General features: G+C 43.0%; 1 protein-coding gene across 1 annotated transcript in view; it reads right to left on the bottom strand.

Annotated features, from left to right (window-relative positions):
• The window catches only part of tmc5 (transmembrane channel like 5), a 225,925-nt gene that overhangs the window by 145,279 nt on the left and 57,047 nt on the right, over positions 1 to 23,599 (bottom strand). The window contains exons 3-4 of the mRNA XM_072560203.1: positions 9,472 to 9,668; positions 5,798 to 5,932 (exon numbers count right to left, since the gene is read on the bottom strand). Of these exons, the coding sequence (XP_072416304.1) occupies positions 5,798 to 5,932; positions 9,472 to 9,668 (332 nt within the window). The remainder of the gene's footprint in view (positions 1 to 5,797; positions 5,933 to 9,471; positions 9,669 to 23,599) is intronic.

Raw genomic sequence — 23,599 nt, 5'->3', positions numbered from 1 at the left:
GCCACACATTCACCCTGCCTATTCTTTCATTTCTACTCTGACTAGCACATGGCACTGGGAGCAATCCTGAGATTACTAATTCTGAGGCCCTACTTTTTAACTTGGTTCCTAATTTCCCAAATTCTGCTTGTAGGACCTCATCGCTTTTTTTCACCCTCCCCGTTCAGAATGTCCTGCAGCCGATCGGAGACATCCCTAACCTGTGCATCTGAGAGGCAATATACCATTCAGAGACTCGTTTTCAACCACAGAAATGCCTATCTTCTCCCTACAAAACTGAAACCCCGTGACTATAGCCCTTCCACTCTTCTTCCTGCCTTCTGTACAGCAGAGCCAGCCACGGTGCCATGAACCTGGCTATTGCTGCCTTCCCCTGGTGAGCCATCTCCCCCAACAGTATCCAAAATGGTGTGTCTGTTTTGGAGGCTGATGACCACAGGAAACACCTGCACTACCTTCCTGCTCTTGCTCTGCCATTTGGTCACTCATTCCCTTTCAGCAATCCTAATCTGCAGTGTGACCAATTCACTAAACATGCTATCCACGACTTCCTCAGCATCGCTAATGCTCCAAAGTGAGTCCACCCGCAGCTCCAGAGGCGTCATGCGGTCGAACAAGAGCTGCAGCTGGACACATGGCTTGCACTTCCTGTATTTGAACTGCATGATTACATTGTCAAATGAAAGCAGGAGGCCAAGCAACTTGAAAAAAACATTTGGATACTTTGCATTCAGATAATAAGGATAAATCCTTAGATTTCTTTAAAAACCTTTGAGATAATTTCGAGGGAAGTCCAATGCTGAAACAAATGCTTACACAAGCCTCACAGAAATGAGAGAAGGGTCTTGTTGCATCATACAAAATTAGTAAACTGATTTCTAAAACTCAAAATGCTCACAACATTGGTGAGCTGTTTATCCTGCCTTCAGTGTCCATAATAATATTTGATATCATGAATTTGAGTGCCAAAGAGGCAATTCTTTTCAGTAATTCTGCTGTTGCCAGAAGAGTCGACGAGATGGCACCGCACACAGAACATCGAACATCACAGTTCAGTACAGGCCCTTCGGCCCTCGATGTCGCACCGAGCCCATCTAAATTACACTGTTCCATGATCAGCCATATGTTTATCCAATGGCCATTTAAATGCCCTTAAAGTTAGCGAGTCTATGACTGTTGCGGGCAGTGCGTTCGACACCTATACTACTGTCTGAGTAAAGAAACTACCTCTGACACCTAACGTACAGTTATCACCCCTCAATTTAAAGCTATGTCCCCTCGTGCTAGCCATCACCATCCAAGGAAAAAGGCTCTCACTGTCAAGCTTATTGAACTGTTATCTTATATGTCTCAATTAAATCACCTCTCAACCTTCTTCTAATGAATACAGCCTCAAGTCCCTCAGCCTTTCCTCATAAGACCTTCCCTCCATACCAGGCAACATCCTAGTAAATCTCATCTGGACTCTTTCCAAAGCTTCCACATCATTCCTATAATATGGTGACCAGAACTGTACGCAATACTGCAAGTGCAGCCGCACCAGAGTTTTGTACAGCTGCAGCATGATCTTGTGGCTCCAAAACTCAATCCCTCCACCAATAAAAGCTAACACACTATATACCTTCTTAACAAACCTACCAACCTGGGTGGCAACTTTCAGGGATCTATGTATATGGACACCGAGATCTCTCTGCTCATCTATACTCCCAAGAATCTTATCATTCGCCCAGTACACTTTATTCCTGTTGCTCTTTCCAAAGTGAACCACCTCACACTTTTCCACATTAAACTCCATTTGCCACCTCTTAGCCCAGCTCTGCAGCTTATCTATGTTCCTCTATAGCCTGCAACATCCTTCAGCACTACCCACAACTCTACTGACCTTAGTGTCATTCGCGTATTTACTAACCTATTCTTCTGTGCCCTCATCCAGGTCATTTATAAGAATGACAAACAGCAGTGGCCCCAAAACAGATCCTTGTGGTACATCACTGGTAACTGAACTCCAGGATGAACTTCTCCCATCAACCACCACCCTCTGTCTTCTTTCAGGTACCCAATTTCTGATCCAAATCACCAAATCACCCTTAATCCCATGTCTCCGTATTTTGTGAAATAGACTACCATGGGGATCCTTATCAAACACTTTACTGAAATACATCTACAGGGAGAAAGTGAGGACTGCAGATGGTGGTGGTGCTGAGTTCGAGGGTTGGGACTGAGACAAGGTGGGGGGGAGGGGAAATGAGGAAACTGGAGAAATCTGAGTTCATCCTTTGTGGTTGGAGGGTTCCTAGGCGGAAGATGAGGCGCTATTCCTCCAACCATCGTGTTGCTATGGTCTGGCGATGGAGGAGTCCAAGGACCTGCAAGTCCTTGGTGGAGTGGGAGGGGGATTTGAAGTGTTGAGCCATGGGGTGGTTGGGTTGGTTGGTCCGGGTGTCCCAGAGGTGTTCTCTGAAATGTTCTGAAAGTAGGTGGCCTGTCCTAGGAATCCTCCAACCCCAAGGGATGAACTCAGATTTCTCCAGTTTCCTCATTTCCCCTCCCCCCATCTTGTCTCAGTCCCAACCCTCGAACTCAGCACCACCTTCCTAACCTGCAATCTTCTTCCTGACCTCTCCGCCCCCACCCCCACTCCGGCCTATCACCCTCACCTGATCACCCTCACCTTAACCTCCTTCCACCAATCGCATTTCCAATGCCCCTCCCCCAAGTCCCTCCTCCCTACCTTTTATCTTAGCCTGCTGGACACACTTTCCTCATTCCTGAAGAAGGGCTTATGCCCGAAACGTCGATTCTCCTGCTCCTTGGATGCTGCCTGACCTGCTGCGCTTTTCCAGCAACACATTTTCAGCTCTGAAATACATCTAGACCACATCCACCTGTTTATTCACCTTCTCAAAAGAACTCAATAAGATTTGTGAGGCACGACATACCCTTCACAAAACCAAATTCATGCAGTTTTTGAGCTCAGAGTTCTTCATGAATGCATGCAGTTTTTGAGCAAAGTACAATGTAACCCTGCAAGTCATGGTAGGTGCTGCAAGACATGTCAGAGTGTGGACAGACATAGATACCACCATTAAGCGTGGGGACACCTCCCACCATGTACATGGCAGGTACTCATGTGACTCAGCCAACATTGTCTATCTTATACTCTGCAGACAAGGATGCCCAGAGGCATGGTACATTGGGGAAACCGAGCAAAGGCTACGACAACGGGTGAATGGGCACCACACAACAATCAACAGACAGGAGGGTTCCCTCCCAGTTGGGGAACACTTCAGTGGACCAGGACATTCAGTCTCAGATCTTCGGGTGACCATCCTCCAAGGTGGACTTCGGGACAGGCAGCAGAGAAAAGAGGCCGAGCAGAGGCTGATAGCTAAATTCGGTCCCCATAGGGAGGGCCTCAACCGGGACCTTGGGTTCATGTCACATTACAGGTGATCACCATTGCACTACACACACACGCACACAGACACACACACACACACCCTTATAGACACACACACTCCCACACTCACACATGCACCTCCTCACAGACTTAAGACACTCTGCACTCACTACACACACATATACACTTTCTCACACTTACAACCCCCAACCCAGATAGACAGCACACACACACACACAGACTGACAGACAAAGACCCACATGCACACATATATTTTGTGGGGTGAATTTGTACTTGCAAAGTTACATTGCGCTTTGCTCAAAAACTGCATACATTCATGTAGAACTCTGAGCTCAAAAACTGCATGAATTTATGTAAAACTCCATTATTTCACTTTTTAGATTAGAATCAATCTAAACATCATGGCACTGACAGAGAACACAGGGGGCTAACATCCTCAACATATTGTCTAGCTATCACCATTGTTAACAGCTAACCTGAGAATGCAACGTTTTAAAAAAAAAGGTTTTGTGATTTACACATGAAAGAAGTGAAACTATCACTGTATTCTAACAGATGAAAGGCTTAACAGACAATTAATTTTTCAATGTATAACTTCAGTTACATCACACTGTAAATTTTTGCTATAAATTCTGTATGTTACGATCGAGCCCCCCACAATCACCTGATGAAGGAGCGTCGCTCCGAAAGCTAGTGTGCTTCCAATTAAACCTGTTGGACTATAACCTGGTGTTGTGTGATTTTTAACTTTGTACACCCCAGTCCAACACCGGCATCTCCAAATTCATAAAACCTTGTTGACTATCCTTAATCAACGTGTTCCTCTCTCGCTGGTGGACCAAGCATTCTCGGGAAGAGATGAGCTTAATTATGAAACATCAAGTTTCTTTCCTTCACAATAAGGTGGATGTATGGACCAAAAGCAATATATTTAACCTGCACAACACATCCTTGTGTAATAATGCAAGTATTTAATGAATAAATAACCCATCATGGTAGCCCACATTCAGCGTGCCATGTAAGTCAAATTAAACTAGATATCCTAAATACCTTTAAACCTTTCGAATCGGTTCACTCAGCAAAGACCTCATAGATTTCATCCTATCAAATTAGATCACATTCACAGTCTTCCCTTTCAAGAAACCTTGGTTTTCCAGCTTGCATTTTTTTATTTTCTTCTGTTCACAGGCATCAATCATTACACCAATATCATTTATTGTATCCGTTGCTCCTGATGTGGTCTCCTCTACATTGGGGAGACTGGGCGCCTCCTAGCAGAGGATTTAGGGAACATCTCCGAGACACCCGCACCAATCAACCACACCGCCTCGTGGCCCAACATTTCAACTCCCCCTCCCACTCTGCTGAGGACATGGGCCTCCTTCACCGCCAAATTATTGGAACTTGGATTTAAAATAATTTAAAAGAAGTTGACATGATGCAAGAGAAACCTTTTGTATATAGTGAATAGTGAGGGGCTGGAGGTGTCTCCTGAGAGTGCGGTGGAAACAGGTTCAATCATAGCATCCAAAAGAGAATTTCACTGTTATTTAAAAAGAACAATATGCAAGTTTATGGGAAGAAGGCAGGAAAATGGCATTAAGTTCAATGCTCATTCAAAGAGCTAGCGTAGACACTATGGGCTGAATGGCCTCCTCCTGTGCTGTGATAAATTGATTCAAGTTTGATTTCAGAAAATATAAGCGGCCTAATTAAAATATGAGGTGCAGTTATTCGTGCTAAGGTGAAAAGAAAAGCTGTAGCACAGGAAGAGGCTATTTAACCGGCTGAGTCCGTGCTGTATCTGCAAGTGAAATGCAGCCAGTCTACTTCCTTCCCTTTTCTTTGTAAATGTGCAAATCCCTTTATCATCAAATGCTTATCGAATTCCTTTCTGAAAGCCAAAAGACCCACACTCTCAGACAGTACACTCCAGACCCTAACCCCTCGAGTGAACCTGCCTCCCCCCACAATCTTAGACTGGACACTCCAGACCCTATTCCTGCGAGTTAATCTCCCCCTTCCCCCACACCCTCAGACAGTACATTCCAGACCCTAACCCCTCGAGTGAACTTGCCACTCCATCCACACTCTCAGACATTACATTCTAGATCCTGAGCATTAAAAGCAGATTTTTTTTTTCACTCATGTTGCCTTTGATTCTTTCACCAACCACTTTCAACCTGTTCCATGTGTTTCTCAACATCTTCACCAAAGGGATATTGCTGAACAGTTCCTCAGGTTGATGTGTTAGGCCCAACCATCTTCAGCTGCTCGAGAAGAGTTTGCCCTTTTTCATGGACAATTCTACCACAGATCCCTCTATTTGCATGTAATCATTAAAGTTTATTAGTAATTGGCTCTAAGTTTATTTACCTGGCTCCATGATTGATGTTTCTACTTCTCTGTGCAGGTCAGGAATGTATGAAGAAACTTGGTGTCTGTAACTATCTTCGATAGATAAGACAGTGCTGGAAGAATCATCTTCCAAAGTCTCAAATACAGGATTATCTGTTAATGAAGAACATCACATATAACAGCTGTAGATATATTTCATATGAGGTCACGCAAATATTAGTATGATTAAACATTCTGAGGACATATTAAGTTGAGTACAAGAACTTTTCCAATGATGGAATCGCTTTGCTCTGTAGGTCACTTGCTGCTTACTTTGTTTTGCATGAAAATAGTCAGGATATTTAACTTTCACTGGAAGGACAGTCAGGCCTTTGGTATAACACCTTGTCTGATTGATGGCCTCTCCAAACATATTGTATTTCTTAAGTATTACAAAGCACTGAGTTCAAACCTGCAACCTCGACCGTCCAGAAGGACAAGGGTAGCTGATACACTGCACGCATGTTTCCCTCCAAGTCACTCATCATCTTGACTTGGAAATGTTTCTCTGTTCCTTCACTGTCACTGGGCCACAATCCTGAGATTCCCTCCTTCATAGAACATTTGGAGAACTTCACCCTAATCACCGTGACACTGGGCCACAATCCTGAGATTCCCTCCTTAACAGAACATTTGGAGAACTCCACCCTAATCACCGTGACACTGGGCCACAATCCTGAGATTCCCTCCTTAACAGAACATTTGGAGAACTTCACCCTAATCACCGTGACACTGGGCCACAATCCTGAGATTCCCTCCTTAACAGAACATTTGGAGAACTTCACCCTAATCACCGTGACACTGGGCCACAATCCTGAGATTCCCTCCTTAACAGAACATTTGGAGAACTTCACCCTAATCACCGTGACACTGGGCCACAATCCTGAGATTCCCTCCTTAACAGAACATTTGGAGAACTTCACCCTAATCACCGTGACACTGGGCCACAATCCTGAGATTCCCTCCTTAACAGAACATTTGGAGAACTTCACCCTAATCACCGTGACCATTCACTGATACATTTTAAAAAAGGTTAATATATCTTTGACTGGATGAGTAAACAAGCAGACAAATCAGAGGAAGAAGCAGAACTATTAAAAGATCACAGGTTACCAGATTTGTTTAAGGTTGAATTTGTGAAAACATGATACATAATCATTGGTAAAATGGTGTTCTCAGCTACAATCTCGTGTGGTTCTATAGCTGAGTTTGCACTCCTTCATGAATATTATAACGGAACAGAGTCACTCATAAATCACTGTTAAAAAATGCCTGAGTTTGCAGTGGATAATTGAATCAGAATATTTTGTATTTTTGATTAATGTAATTGAATGATAAATAAGTATATTCTTTGATTGTTTTCTTTAGTTAAAAAAAGAGAAAGCTGAGAAGTGACTTAATAGATGCCATTAGAATTATGAGTGGTCTTTTTAGATGCAAAAGGTGAGTCTCCACTTTTCATAGAATCCCTACAGTGTGGAAACAGGCCATTAGGCCCAACAAGTCCACACTGACCCACCCAGACCCATTCCCCTCTCCTATTACTCTAATTTGCCACAAACTAATACACCTAACCTCCACACCCCTGAACATCATGGGCAATTTTGCATGGCCAATTCACCTAGCATGCACATCTTTGGATTGTGGGTGGAAACTGGAGCACCAGGAGGAAATCCACGCACACATGGGGAGAATGTGCAAACTCCACACAGACAGACAGTCACCTGAGGCTGGAATTGAACCTGGGTCCCTTACACTGAGGCAGCTGTGCCCTGATGAAGGGCTTTTGCCCGAAACGTCGATTTCCCTGCTCCTCAGATGCTGCCTGAACTGCTGTGCTTTTCCAGCACCACTCTAATCTAGACAGCTGTGCTAACCACCGAGTCACCGTACCACCCTGTTTTGAAACAGCAACATAGAAGACTATGATTGCATAATAGTCATCGACAAATCACTTTGGAATTTCAGCAGATAGTTCATAGGGCAGTGAGAGTGTGGCACTTGACAACCATGAGAGAAGTTTCTTTTGTTCTTTCATGGAATGAAGGTATCACTGGCTAGGCCAGCAATTGTTACCCATCCCTGAATGGACCCGAGAGGTTGGTGGAAATCCACCTTTTTGAACTGATATGGTCCATTTGGCTTGACTTTGCTGCAGTGATTTTCTACAACTGAGAGGTTTGCTCAGTCAATTCAGACTTGACTTGAAACAAGTTGGACAACTTCAACATACAGAGGGATGTAGGTTACAGGTTCATGGTTCCCTGACAGTGGTAACACAAGTGGATAACATGGTCATGAAGCCGTTTGGCATACCTACCTTCATCAATTAGGGTATAGATAAAAAATTGGCAAGTCATGCTGCAGCTGCTTAGAACTTTAGTTAGGCTATATTTGGAATATTTGAAATATAGTTCCTAACCACCACACTATAAGAAGGATGCGGAGGCTTTGGAGAAGGTAAGAAATAATTTACCAGGATGTGGCCAAATTTGGAGGGTATTAGCTATGAAGAGACACTGGACAAACTTGGTTTGTTTTCACTGAAACATTGACGAATAAGGGACAACCTGATCAAAGTTTAACTTATGAGAGGCACAGACAGACTGCATATTTGGAGCCTTTTTCCCCAGGGTAGAAGCATCAGTTACTAGGGGACAAAGGTTTAAGGCAAAAGGGGGAAAGGCTAAAAGAGATGTCAGAGACAAGTTTTTTGACACAGAGGGTGCTAAGTGCCTGGAATATGCTGCCAGAGGAGGTAGATGTGGAGAGAGTAGCAATGTTCAAGAGGCATCTTGACAGATTCATGAATAGGCAGCAAATAAAGGGATACAAATTGTACACACGCAAAAGCTTTTAGTTTAGAAAGGCATTGTGTGTAAGTGCAGTTTTGGTGCTGAAGAACTGCTCCTGTCCTGTACGTTTTATGTTCTTTAAATGTCAAACTAATTGTGCCCAATGACCTCTTTCTGTTTTGCATATTGTTTTAAAATTCATTCACAGAATATGGGCTTCACAGGTTTGGCTGATAGTTATTGCCCATTTCCAATTGGTAAGGTGACGGTAAGCTGCCATCGGTGCTTAGGGTGAAGCACTCCAAATGTTCTGTGAAGGAGGGAGTCTCACGATTGTGACCCAGTGACAGTGAAGGAACAGGGAAACATTTCCAAGTCAAGATGGTGAGTGACTTGGAGGGAAATGTGCACGTGGTGTATCAGCTACCCTTGTACTTCTAGAAGGTAGAGGGTGCAGGTTTGGAAGGTGCTGTTGAAGGAGTCTTAGTGAATTTCTGCAGTGCATCGTATAGTTAATACATTGCTGCTATTGAGCATCAGTGGTGGATAGACTGAATGTTGAAAATGATGGATGATGTGCCAGTCAAGTGGATTGCCTTATCCTGATAGAGTCAAGCTTCTTGAATGTTGTTGAACTTGGAAATTACTGGAAGTGACAAACTTGTTATTGCTATGTTAGCGTAGATAAAAAATTAGATTCGAGAGCACAAAATCAAATTTCATGAACTACCAGCAACTAATTGAAAAAAGACTTTCTTGAAAAAAGTTGTAAATGCATATTGTTTTCATAACACAAATAATGATTTGAAAACTAAGTTCATTTTGCACATAAACAACTGAGTAATGAAGAAAACATACCATATCCAACTTCATTTTCATATGGATTCACATGAATTAACGCTGGTCTTCCTATGCTTTGATCTCTTTCCATCGATCTCATTTGGAGAATTTCTGGCCACTCCCACAGTCTCTGGAAATCTGGTGAATCAAATGGATTCTCCTGGTAGTGGGATTGCCGTGCAGATGTGTGGAATGAAAGTGATCGCCCCTGTGCACTAACACAACCAAGAACAAAACCATTTGCAAAGTGGTTTATTTTTAGACAAAATAATAATACATAAATTTGTAATCCCAGTCAGGAGAACCAATTGCAGCTCTTCACTTATTTACTGATGTCTCAGCTCAGCAGAGAATTGAGATACGTCATCAATGTAGAATAAACCGAACCTTACCATGTTTAAGTTTAAGATAAATGAACATACCTAAATTACATTTAAACAACACATTTTTTAAAATATCCAGTGTTTTACAGATGACATTTCCAACTATGTTTTGTTAAGTTTCTAGAATCTATTTACCTTTTGATAATACTCTCTTATATCAATATTCCTGCATTTTGAAGAAATGTGATACTACCATATGAACGTATACTATAAGAATTTGTGCTCCCTCTGCAGAGTGTTTTGTGTTGAAGAGTGAATGGAACTTGTTGCCAAATTACCCTGAGACTATTTTCTTCAAACCTATAGCAATTACCTAACAAACACCTTTGAACTCTCTGCACATGCTACTGCTCTTGGTTCAATGTAACCACAGGAGAATTTAAAAACGTAGTGCTTCAAAAACAACAGCATCAACAATAATGTCACCACAGCTTACATCAGCCTTTATTTGTTTGTTACTAATTACATGACTTTTCCCATCTTTCCACAGAAATACCATTTACGTCACCTGCCCTGCAAACTACATTGATCATTGTGCAGTCCCAATGGGATTAGTCACACACTGCTTTAACATTATATTTTGAAGTGGAAACAGTAGCAATTGAAGAAAGCAATTGCATTAATTCCAGAATGGTACAGAGCACAGATGTTGCCAAAGCATAATTCAATGCTGATTCTCAAATCCCATTCTTCAAAATTATGGGTTACAGAATTCATAGGAGATCACTTAATAGAATCCCTACAGTGTAGAAACAGGCCCTTTGGCCCAACAAATGCACACTGACCCTCCAAAGAGTATTCCACCCAAATCCATTCCCCTAGTCTATTACTCTACATTTACCACAGACTAATGCACCTAATGTACACATCCCTCAACACTAAGGGCAATTTAGCATGGCCAGTTCACTCTAACCTGCACACCTTCGGACTGTGGGAGGAAACCGGAGCACCCGGAGGAAACCCACGCAGACACGGGGAGAATGTGTAAACTCCACACAGACAGTCATTCAAGGCTGGAATCAAATCTGGGTCCCTGGCACTGTGAGGCAACAGTGCTAACCACTGAGCCACCGTGCCATGCCTAAATAAAAAGTTATTTGTTGGAGTCATAATTTATCCTTTTGAAGCAGTTAAAGCAAAATCAGAGATATTACTGCATGAAAGCTGGCAACACATATGAATCAGGAGCAGATGTGGCCATTGTCAATTCTGTTCCAGCTTTCAATGCAATCATGTTTGCTGATTGCAACCTCATCATCACATTCCCCCTTTCCACCAATAACATTTCACCCACTTCCTCACTAAGATTCTAGCTATCTTCACACCTCATGAACCCTCACTCAAAGTTTCTCCTCATCCTCATCTTAAAATGAGTAACACCCCATTTTGAAACTGTGAGCCGTAATTTTAGATTCTCCTACAAGAGAAAATATCTACCTGTCAAGACCCCCAGGAATTAACGGGTTTCAACCAGGTCAGGTCTTACACTTCAAAACTCCAATGGAGTTGCCTCCAAACTTCTCTTCCCTCATAACCAAGTCCAAATTCAGGGAGTCTCATACTTCTAGATTTCCAGAGGTATTAATTTTTTTAATATTTCTTAAAAACGTATTTTACTCACCTCATTTTACTAAATTCACCTAACTGCAATTACATGCAAGTATTTGTTCCTGAATGTATTCTCCCATTGCTGGACTGGACACTGCCTTTTACAAAGCATAATAGCTTCTGCAATAATCAAATAGTGAGGTAAAAAGGAACTTGTATCCTTGGAACTAACCACATGGCAGGAATAAAGAGTATTGGGCTAATGTTAAGATTCTCAGTAGTGTAGATGAGCAGAAAAGTCTCAGAGTCCATGTACATAGATCCCTGAAAGTTACCACCCAGATTGATAGGGTTGTTAAGAAGGCATATGGTGTATTAGCTTTTATTGGCAGAGGATTTGAGTTTCGAAGCCACAAGATCATGCTGCAGCTGTACAAAACTCTGGTGCAGTCGCACTTAGACTATTGCGTACAGTTCTGGTCACCGCATTATAGGAAGGGTGTGTAAACTTTGGAAAAGGGTGCAGAGGAGATTTACCAGGATGTCTTATGAGGAAAGGCTGAAGGACTTGAGGCTGTTTTCATTAGAGAGTAGGAGGTTGAGAGGTGACTTAATTGAGACATATCAGATAATCAGAGGGTTAGATAGGGTGGACAGTGAGAGCCTTTTTCCTCAGATGGTGATGGCTAACACGAGAGGACATAGCTTTAAATTGAGGGGTGATAGATGTACAACAGATGTTAGAGGTAGTTGCTTTCCTCAGAGAGTAGTAGGGGCGTGGAACACATTGCCTGCAACAGTAGTAGACTCACCAACTTTAAGGACATTTAAATGGTAATTGGATAAACATATGGATAATAATGGAATAGTGTAGGTTAGATGGGCTTCAGATTGGTTCCATAGGTTGGCGCAACATTGAGGGCTGAAGGACTTGTACTGCATTGTAATACTCTATGTTCTATATTCTACTGACAATTTGCTACGCACAAGAGGTCGTATTAATGCAGAAGGATGAACCAGTGACCTGGGTACACAGGTTGACTGGTCAGTTTCAAACACCACAGCTTTCAGAGCAGGGAAGCCACCATCTAGTCAGGAATGGCACAGAATACGAGAGGTACCAGAGGAACAAATTGCAGCCCTATACTGATTCTTTGTCATCTGTTATGCCATATATCATTCTTGAAAATGAGCTTTTTACCTTTCTTATGCTTGTGAGCACAAAGCTCTTGTATAATTATTGACAAGAAGCTTAGTTTCTTGTCAAAAGTAACCGAGAGTGGTGATTTATCTCACAGGAAAGTATTGCTTCACCAACCAGTAGAGGTCAGACAGTGCCTCTGAATACCTGTGAACACTTCTGACAAGTTACAGAGAAAGGAAGAGCTGGCACTGATAATATGCATTTTGAACAGAATTTCCCAGCCCCTGAATGATGAAGCAATGGTGAGGCACTTGGTAAAACATTGCAAAGACAGAACAATAAAATTCCCAATATCAAGGAGAAAAATTCCAGTTTTCCACCCAAACTTTTAGTAGTGGAATGAGAAACTTGTTTGTGAGCATTGAGAGGCTTTATTTGCATGCGTTAACATCCACATTATTACCTAATCTCCCTCATTTATATGCAGTTTGCTATTTTCTCATGCACCAGAGAGAGACCTGATTGTGACAGCTCCTGACATGAATCTCAGAGTGAGAATGTGGTGCTGCATCTCACCCACTGGGTAACCCAAGATGTCCACCTTGGGTAGTAATCCCCAATATTTCAGGTTACATCCCATGGACAGCAGCCATCTGCAAAGGTCCTCTGTCCACAAAGATTATCATTGGCAACACAGCAGTCTCTCCATATCATCAGGGCAGACTAGGGACACAGCTTTAATACAGTTCACCCTTTCAATTTTTTGAAATATTCATTTTGTGGAAGGAGGCCATCACTGGCTGGCCCAACATTTATTGCCCATCGATAGTTGCCCCTTTGAGAAGGTGGTGGTGAGCTGTCTTCCTGAACTGTCACAGTCCACCTGCTTTAAAAATGTAGTTTGGAGGTGACATTGCATTGCTGCTGCCAGGTTGTTTTGTGTGCGGGGACAGGAATCCAGTTGGGGTTTTGGAGCAAAGCTTTCAGAGTGCTCTCTCAGATTCTCACAGCTTTCTTTAAAGCTCTGCTTTGCTGTTTAGCACAGACAGAAAGCCAGGCAGCATGTGACATTGGAAGCAATGAAAAATTGAGGGGATTATGGTCAGCTGGGGTTGGTCCTTCATCAGTCAAGAAAGGTAGTGAGGTGTCGCGACTGGGTCAACAGGAAGTGCAGAGGACAGGAAGAACCATTCATTTTGAGAGATGGAGTAGTGATCGTCATTAGGGTAAGTTGCTATGTGCAATGCAGAGAGTAGTAGACGCTGAGCCTTGTGGGAGGTTGGTGCAATGGCAGAGGTAGAGTGAGCATGAGGTACCAGAGATGTCATGATGATACTTAACTCTGCAGAGCGCAGGAGGTCATTAATATAGCAATGGCAGTGCTCAGTGTTCCTCCTGACCATGGCAATACACTGATCCGGATAACTTTTTCAGACCAGTCTAGGTCCATTTGGGGTTTAAATACAGTGCCCAGGGCCTGCAGGCTGAAAGGTCCTGGCACCAGACACATTCTATTGCTGCTGAACACAGGGAGTGTGGGAATGGTACTGTGAAGGCATGGTGCATATTTAAGGCGAGCAGCAGAGTTGTAACTCACAGGCACTCACAGACAGAAATCTTCCATGAAACTCCCCAACATTGATACTTAGCCAATATTTGTAAAGTTTAGATTTCATTTTTATTGTTTGTAGTAACATCATAATCTTGAATTTGTATAGTCTAAATAGTTCACTGCATTTCCAGTATTAAGTAATTTAGGAACAACTGGCTATAGACACTACAGGATCTATGTAAAGTAAGGGTAAAGTTACCATACTGTTCCCAGATCTGCTGCTGTCTCATTAGAAAGAGACAAACTGGTGGTGACTTAACCTGAGGATCACCATGTTTCAGGCCAAGGGAGCAGTTGAGAAGCAGAGTCTTTCATGTTAATTTCAGCCAATGTGGCAATGTGCCCATGATGTTGTGCCAACTAAGCTAAACTGACTCCCATAAACTGTATATTGGTACAGACCAAGCAAGTGCTTCCCAACCTTTTCAGTAACATTGTGCACTTTAAAGAGACAAACAATTCCATAATACAGCCAGTTTTTGCAGCTGAATTGATTTGTCATAAACATCACGTTTATTTACATCTACTATGGTTGCAGTCTTACTAGAGAGGTTTGCAACATAGTGCATACAATAAACAAAATAAGGATTAAATGCTTTAATGTTTCACAGTTTATAGTGACATATTTTCAAAATCTGCTCTATTCAACTATTTCTAACTATTCCTGTCCCTCAATCTGTTCCACATATTGTACTGAATTGATACATAATTAAAATTCAAAGGATCAGAGCAAAACATGAAACAGAGTAAATTGCAATCAACCGGGTTAGTGGGAAGCATGGGCCTGTGAGTATACACAGAGTCTTTTGATCCAGGGAGGGATTAATGAGAGGACCACCTACACATCTGGCTGCATTGACAAGTCATTAGCTTGCTTTGTCTCAAATGCTGTTGAATGGCCACTTGACTAAACTATTATGACATTTTAATTTTGTTCATGGTTGTCTGCGTTTAGAATGATCGTGCATTTTAGAATTGAGAAACCAATATCTTGCTTTTCAGTTGATCATTCATTTTTACAAATTTTAGTTTAACTTTTGTTGAAGTTGTTTAAGATGCAATATAGAATTTCCTTTCCTTTGTACTAAATTTCATGGTTTACTTGGGGAATTCTCACGGTACACCAGTGTGCCATGGTCTAAACACATTTAAACACCACAACTACAATTCAAAATCATACATAATATTGCAAAGGCCACTTTCAATTTTTTATCTAGTAGACTAAAAATGGGAAACAATACTAATATTAAACGAAAAAATGTTAAAAAAAAGTTTGCAGTTTTGAAAAGGAGTTTCAGGAGCAGAAGCAGACCAAATTTCTATTTAAAGGGGAATAATTTACAGCAGAAGATCAAGCATTTAAATATAAAACAGCAATTTAGCTTTTAATGCAGCCTCACACAACTGTGTCACAATAGGCTGGTTACTTTTAAGACCATAAGACCATAAGACATAGGAGTGGAAGTAAGGCCATTCGGCCCATCGAGTCCACTCCGCCATTCAATCATGGCTGATGCGCATTTCAGCTCCACTTGCCAGCGTTCTCCCCGTAGCCCTTAATTCCTCTAGACAACAAGAACCTATCAATCTCGGCCTTGAAGACATTTAGCGTCCCGGCTTCCACTGCACTCCGTGGCAATGAATTCCACAGGCCCACCACTCTCTGGCTGAAGAAATGTCTCCGCATTTCCGTTCTGAAATGACCCCCTCTAATTCTAAGGCTGTGTCCACGGGTCCTAGTCTCCTCGCCTAACAGAAACAATTTTCTAGCATCCACCTTTTCAAAGCCATGTATTATTTTGTACGTCTCTATTAGATCTCCCCTTAATCTTCTAAACTCCAACGAATACAATCCCAGTATCCTCAGCCGTTCCTCATATGCTAGACCTGTCATTCCAGGGATCATCCGTGTGAATCTCCGCTGGACACGTTCCAGTGCCAGTATGTCCTTCCTGAGGTGTGGGGACCAAAACTGGACACAGTACTCCAAATGGGGCCTAACCAGAGCTTTATAAAGTCTTAGTAGTACATCTCTGCTTTTATATTCCAACCCTCTTGAGATAAGAGACAACATTGCATTCGCTTTCTTAATCACAGACTCAACCTGCATGTTTACCTTTAGAGAATCCTCGACTAGCACTCCCAGATCCCTTTGTGCTTTGGCTTTATTAAGTTTCTCACCATTTAGAAAGTAGTCCATTCCTATATTCTTTTTGCCAAAGTGCAAGACCTCGCACTTGCTCACGTTAAATTCCATCAGCCATTTCCTGGACCACTCTCCCAACCTGTCTAGATCCTTCTGTAGCCTCCCCACTTCCTCAGTACTACCTGCCTGTCTACCTAACTTTGTATCATCGGCAAACTTCGCTAGAATGCCCCCGGTTCCCTCATCCAAATCATTAATATATAATGCGAACAGCTGTGGCCCCAGCACCGAACCCTGCGGGACACCGCTCGTCACCGGCTGCCATTCTGAAAAAGAACCTTTTATCCCAACTCTCTGCCTTCTGTTAGATAGCCAATCCTCAATCCATCCCAGCAGCTCACCTCGAACACCATGGGCCCTCACCTTGCTCAGCAGTCTCCCGTGTGGCACCTTATCAAAGGCCTTTTGAAAGTCCAGATAGACCACATCCACTGGGTTCCCCTGGTCTAACCTACTTGTTACCTCTTCAAAAAATTCCAACAGGTTTGTCAGGCATGACCTCCCTTTACTAAATCCATGTTGACTTGTTCTAATCAGACTCTGCTCTTCCAAGAATTTAGAAACCTCATCCTTAATGATGGATTCTAGAATTTTACCAACAACCGAGGTTAAGCTGATTGGCCTATAATTTTCCATCTTTTGCCTTGATCCTTTCTTGAACAAGGGGGTTACTACAGCCATCTTCCAATCGTCCGGGACCTTTCCTGACTCCAGTGACTCTTGAAAGATCTTCTTTTTAACATCAACTTCCTTATTTGCTGGTGTCTCTCTCTATTCTTCATGGGTACAGATAAAGTCATCATTGTCCCAGAGGACCAAAGGGCTCCTCTCTCAAGTGAGACCTTAGGAAAGGCAGGAAAATGTTAGCTGAAAAAGAACAAATAAATAATCCCGTGAAAGCTTTCCTTTACTGAATCTAAGACCAGGAAGTGATTTATCAATATTAGTACTGAGCTGAGTTTAAGGCAAAGTACTCCACTCAGCTTGCTACTCTTTGTTTTGCTAGTGTGCTTCCAATTAAACCTGTTGGACTAAAACCTGGTGTTGTGTGATTTTTAACTTGCTACTCTTTGTGTAATCGTTTGGTTTGGATCGAGTTGACCATCAATTTGAGCATTTAACGTTTGAGTACAGATCAGCCCTGACGAAAGCTCCCAGTTCACCAGAGTCAAAGGACATTGTGGGAGAGTTTAGGGTTGTTAACAGTGGTACAGATTGGAAAGCTGAACATACTTTGAACAAAATGATTCAAACTGCAATTATTGGATGAATATACAAAATAACTATTGTATTATTGTTAGTAGTGAGTGGAGTAAACATTGCCACTTTGCTTTATATCATCAATTAAAATTTCAATGAGCTAATAATGATATCAAAGTTTTTGCCACCTCTGATTTTCCCCTCTGTGAACTAACTGGCCAACATCGCATTGGTGACCTCATCATTCCCTCCTCTCATCCTTTGTTTCTTCTCTCCAGACTTCACTGCCCTGAGGTACATGGTGATGATGATGATGATGTACATGGTGCTACAACTCTGGGAGACTCTGAGGTGTGGAAGGAAGCTCTATATGTAAGAATGCAAATAAAGAATTCACAGGACTTCTTTTGTTTCTTCATGCAATATGGGCATTACTGTCTAGACGAATATTTATTGCCCCTGTGTGATTGCCCTGGAGAAGGTGGGGGTGAGGTGCCTTCCTGAACTGCTACAGTCCTTGCGTTGCAGGACTCCCCTAGTGCTTTTCCAGACAGACTTCCAGAATTTTACCCAGAGAGTGACCAAGAGTGACAAAAGGGCTACTCTTAGATAAGGTAAAGTCAGAGCTGCAGCACAGTCAGAATAGGACCAGTGTAACTAGGTAGAACAACCACAAGAGTGCAGTATAGACACCCAAAACCCAAACCAGGCAGATTCCCAAGAAGATATCCATAATGGTACAGGCTCAAGTCCATGGATTTGGAGATGCTGGGGTGTACAAAGTTAAAAATCACACAAGGAGAAAGTGAGGACTGCAGATGCTGGAGAGCAGAGCTGAAAATGTGTTGCTGGAAAAGCACAGCAGGTCAGGCAGCATCCAAGGAGCAGGAGAATCATTTTCCGATATGGCTAGGAAGAACTGTTTGTTTAGTGTATAGATCCTTCTGTGGATGAAGAACAGTAGAGGTCCTTTACAGGTCTGTGAGAGTGTTGTCCTGAGCTGGGGTAGGGCTGATTGAAGGGAATGTAGGTAGCGGCGCATGGCTGCAAGTGTGGAGCGGAGGATCCGGACGGAGGGTTGGTTTTTTCCGATATGGCTAGGAAGGACTGTTCTTTTTTTCCTGATGAAGGGCTCATGCCCGAAACGTCGATTCTCCTGCTCCTTGGATGCTGCCTGACCTGCTGCGCTTTTCCAGCAACACATTTTCAGCTAAAAATCACACAACACCAGGTTATAGTCCAACAGGTTTAATTGGAAGCACTAGCTTGGAGAGCGACACTCCTTCAGGTGATTGAGGACGACACAATTGTAAGGCACAGAATTTATAGCAAAAATTTACAGTGTGATGTAACTGAAATTATGCATTGAAAAATATCTTGATTATCTGTTGAGTCTTTCATCTGTTCAAATACCATGATAGTTTCACTTCTTTCATATGTAAATCATAAAACTTTTTTTAAAAAGTTGCATTCTCAGGTTAGCTGTTAACAATGGTGATAGCTAGACAATATGTTGAAGGTGTTAGCCCCCTGTGTTCTCTGTCTATGACCTGATGTTTAGATTGATTCTAATCTAAAAAGTGAGATAACAGAGTTTTACATGAATTCATACAGTTTTTGAGCAAAGTACAATGTAACTCTGCAAGTACAAATTCACCCACAAAATATATCTGTGCATGTGGGTCTGTGTGTCTGTCAGTGTGTGTTTGTGTGTCTGTCTGAGTTGGGGGGGTTGTGAGTATGAGAGAGAGTGTATATGTGTGTGTGTATGTGAGCGTAGAGTGTCTTAAGTCTGTGAGGAGGTGCATTTGTGAGTGTGGGACTGTGTGTGTGTGTCTGAGGTGGGGGGGTGTGAGTGTCTGTGAGAGAGAGAGTGTATATATGTGTGCGTGAGTGTAGAGTGGTCTAAGTCTCAGAGGATGCATGTGAGAGTGTGGGAGTGTGTGTATGAGTGTCTGTGTGCATGTCTGTGTAGATGTGGATGAACGAAACAAGCAAAACCATGTGCAGAAGGTGGAGGTGAGGAGGAAATTTAGGGCGAAGCAGTGAGGATGAAAAGAAGCTGCAAGTGCAAGGAGTGTATGTATGTGTGTGTGTGTATATATAGTGCAATGGTGATCACCTGCTCGGCCACTTTTCTCTGCTGCCTGTCCTGAACTCCACCTTGGAGAATGGTTACCCGAAGATCCGAGACTGAATGTCCTGGTCCACTGAAGTGTTCCCCAACTGGGAGGGAACCCTCCTGTCTGTGGATTGTTGTGTGGTGCCCATTCAACCGTTGCCGTAGCCTTTGCTCGGTTTTCCCCAAAACAGTTTTGTGATTTACACATGAAAGAAGTGAAACTATCATGGTATTCGAACAGATGAAAGACTCAACAGACAATCAAGGTATTTTTCAAAGTATAATTTCAGTTACATCACACTGTAAATTTTTGCTATAAATTCTGTGCCTTACAATTGTGTCCTCCACAATCACCTGATGAAGGAGCAGTGCTCTGAAAGCTAGTGCTTCCAATTAAACTTGTTGGACTATAACCTGGTGTTGGGTGATTTTTAACTAAGTCCATGGAGATAGCAAAAGCACAAATCATGTCCTTGCACTTGCAGTTTCTTTTCATCCTCACTGCTTCGCCCTAAATTTCCTCCTCACCCCCACATGATCTTGCTTGTTTGGTTCATCCTCAGCTTTACCTGATTTCTTACCCTTTCCTCTTCCCTTCCTCCCACCTTCAGGTTCCCTACCTACATGCCCGGCTAATGGCACTCTTGCGGCTTTCAAACTTATTTCCCAATGGTCAGTTACACAAAATACTCTCCTACATAGGACCCACCCTTCAACACCCTATAACATTTGTAGCATGTGATCAAAGCTCCAGGGGTACCTGAGTCCAGAGTGGGAACCCCTAAGTTGCAGCCACTAAATGCAATGGGAAAAAACAATGAAGTTATCAGGAAGCTGTTAACAAGTGATAAGATAAACAACAGAAGGAGAGACAAAGGTCGAACTTAAAATTGTACCTTTGACATCATAGAAGTTTACAGCAGAAGATCAAACATTTAAATGTAAAACAGCAATTTAGCTTTTAATGCAGCCTCACACAACTGTGTCACAATAGGCTGATTATTTTTAACATCAACTTCCTTATTTGCTGGTGTCTCTCTCTGTTAGTCATGGCTATAGATAAAATCATCATAGTGCCAGAGGGCCAAAGTGCTCCTCTCTCGAGTGAGTGAGTGAAAGAAAGGAAAAAGAAAGAAAGAGAAAGAAAGAAAAAAAGAAAGAGAAACAAAGAAAGAGAAAGAGAAAGAAAGAAAAAAAAAAGAAAGAAAGATCGGGCAGCAGGGTAACCTGCGAGTCACCAGGTCTCAGGCAAGGGGTGGGTTTGAGAAAGTGGGACATTCACAGTAACCTCAGCCGGTGCAGGAATTGAACCCACGCTGTTGGTGTCACTCTGCATCACAAACATGGAACTGAGCTAATTGATCTCCATTGCAATGTGCCATATAAAGGGGCGAGGATAGAATCATTTCCTTTGCCTGAAACTTCTGAAATACAGAATATTTTCCTAACAACACAAGGCAATGTTTCTAATCGCTCACATCAAGGAATATTTTTTATATGGAAGGTGATGGCCTCGTGGTGTTATTATTGGACTATTAATTAAGAAACTCAGCAAATGTTCTGGGGACCCGGTTCGAAACCTGCCATGGCACTTGGTTCAATAAAAAATAAATCTGGAATTAAGATTCTATTGATGACCATGAAATCACTGTCGATCCTCTAAACAAAACCATCTGGTTCACTAATGTCCTTTCGGGACGGAAACTACCACTTGCCTAAATGTGACTCCAGACCCACAGCAACTTTCAAGTGCCCTCTTTGGCCGAGCAAATCACTCAGTTGGATCAATTGCTACAAAGTCTCAAATACATAGAAGGTGTTGTTGGTAAGTGTGTAGATGACACCAAAATTGGAGGTGTAGTGGACAGCGAAGAGGGTTATCTCAGATTACAACAGGATTTGGATCAGATGGGCCAATGGGCTGAGAAGTGGCAGATGGAGTTTAATTCAGATAAATGCGAGGTGCTGCATTTTGGGAAAGCAAATCTTAGCAGGACTTATACACTTAATGGTAAGATCCTCGGGTGTGTTGCTGAACAAAGAGACCTTGGAGTGAAGGTTCATAGCTCCTTGAAAGTGGAGTCTCACGGAGATAGGATCGTGAAGAAGGTGTTTGGCGTGCTTTCCCTTATTGGTTAGAGCATTGAGTATAAGAATTGGGAGGTCATGTTGTGGCTGTACAGGATGTTGTTTAGGCCACTTTTGGAATATTGTGTGAAATTCTGGTCTCCTTGTGAAACTTGAAAGGATTCAGAAAAGATTTACAAGCATGTTTCCAGGGTTGGAGGATTTGAGAGGGAGAGGCTGAACAGGCTGGGGCTGTTTTCCTTGGAGTGTTGAAGGCTGAGGGGTGACCTTAGAGGTTTATTAAATCATGAGGGGCATGGATAGGGTAAATAGACAAAAGGTCTTTTCCCTGGAGTCAGGGAGCCCAGAACTAGAGGGCATAGGTTTAGGGTGAGAGGGGAAAGATATAAAAGGGGCCTAGGGGCAACTTTTTCATGCAGAGGGTGGTGCGTGTATGGAATGAGCTGCCAGAGGAAGTGGTGGAGGCTGGTACAATTGCAACATTTAAAAGGCATCTGGATGGGTATATGAATAGGAAGGGTTGAGAGGATATGGGTCAAGTATTGGCAAATAGGACTTGATTGGATTGGGATATCTGGTTGGCATGGACAAGTTGGACTGAAGGGTCTCTTTCCGTGCTGTACATCTCTATGACTCTAAATGGAACTGGCATTGACCTAGGTAGTGGAAAAGACAACAGCAAAAACAGCCCTGTCGATCCTCACTAACATCTGGGAGCTAGTGCCAAAATTGGGAGAGCTGTCTTACAGACCAGAGTTGAAAGATATGTCGCTGGAAAAGCACAGCAGGTCAGGCAGTATCTGAGGAGTAGGTGAATCGAAGTTTCAGGCATAAGCCCTTCCTTAGGATTGTGAGGGGGCGGCGTGGTGAGAAAGGGGGCTGAAAGATAAATAAGAGGGTGGGGGTAAGGGGAGGCAGCTGGGAATGCGATTGGTAAGTTTGGATTGGGTTGATGGTGATAGGTCAGTGGGAAGGATGGAGCAGATAGGTGGGTAGGAAGATGGACAGGTAGAACAGTTCAAGAGGGTGGTGCCGAGTTCTGAGATGAGGTAGGGGGGGGGGGAGGGGAGATGAGGAAACTGGTGAAGTTGACGTTGATGTCGTGTGGTCGAAAGTGGAAGATGAGACATTCTTCCTCCAGGTGTCAGGTGGCTTGGATTTGGTGATGGAGCAGGTCCCGGACTTGCATGTCCTTGGCAGAGCGGGAGGAGGGGGTTGAAGTGTTTAGCCACAGGGTGGTGAGGTTGTTTGGTGTGTGTGGGTCCCAGAAATGTTCCCTGAAACGTTCCCATTCCTGATGAAGGTCGTATGCCCAAAATGTCGACTCTACTGCTCCTCGGATGCTGTCTGACCTGCTGCGCTGTTCCAATGCCACTTCTTGACTCGGATCTGCAGCATCTGCAGACCTCTGTCTCACAGACTAGTCAAACAACAGCCTGACATCATCTCTAAGGTATGATTCCATAAGTATGACTATATCCCAGTGACCACCATCACCATCCCTGGATATGTCCTGTCTCACCGGCAGAACAGGCCCAGCAGAGTGGTGGCACAGTGGGATACAATCTGGACGGAGTTGGTCTGGGAGTCCCTAACATTGACTCTGGACCCCATGAAGTCTCATGGCTCCAGGTTAAACATGGGGGGCAAGGAAACCTCCTGCTGATACTGATCTCCCTCAGCAGATGAATCAGTACTCCTCCCTGTTGAACAATATTTATAGGAAGCATTGAGGATGGCAAGGACACAAAATGTACTCTGGGTGGGGGATTTCAATGTCCATCACCAAGAATGGCTCAGCAGCAGAATGACTGATCAAGCTGGTCAGGTCCTAAAGGACATA

Source organism: Chiloscyllium punctatum, chromosome 40 (assembly GCF_047496795.1).
Source record: "Chiloscyllium punctatum isolate Juve2018m chromosome 40, sChiPun1.3, whole genome shotgun sequence".
In the NCBI taxonomy this organism is placed as follows: domain Eukaryota; kingdom Metazoa; phylum Chordata; class Chondrichthyes; order Orectolobiformes; family Hemiscylliidae; genus Chiloscyllium; species Chiloscyllium punctatum.
The sequence above is the reverse complement of the archived record's forward strand: the minus strand, read 5'-3'. Positions and strand labels throughout refer to the sequence as shown.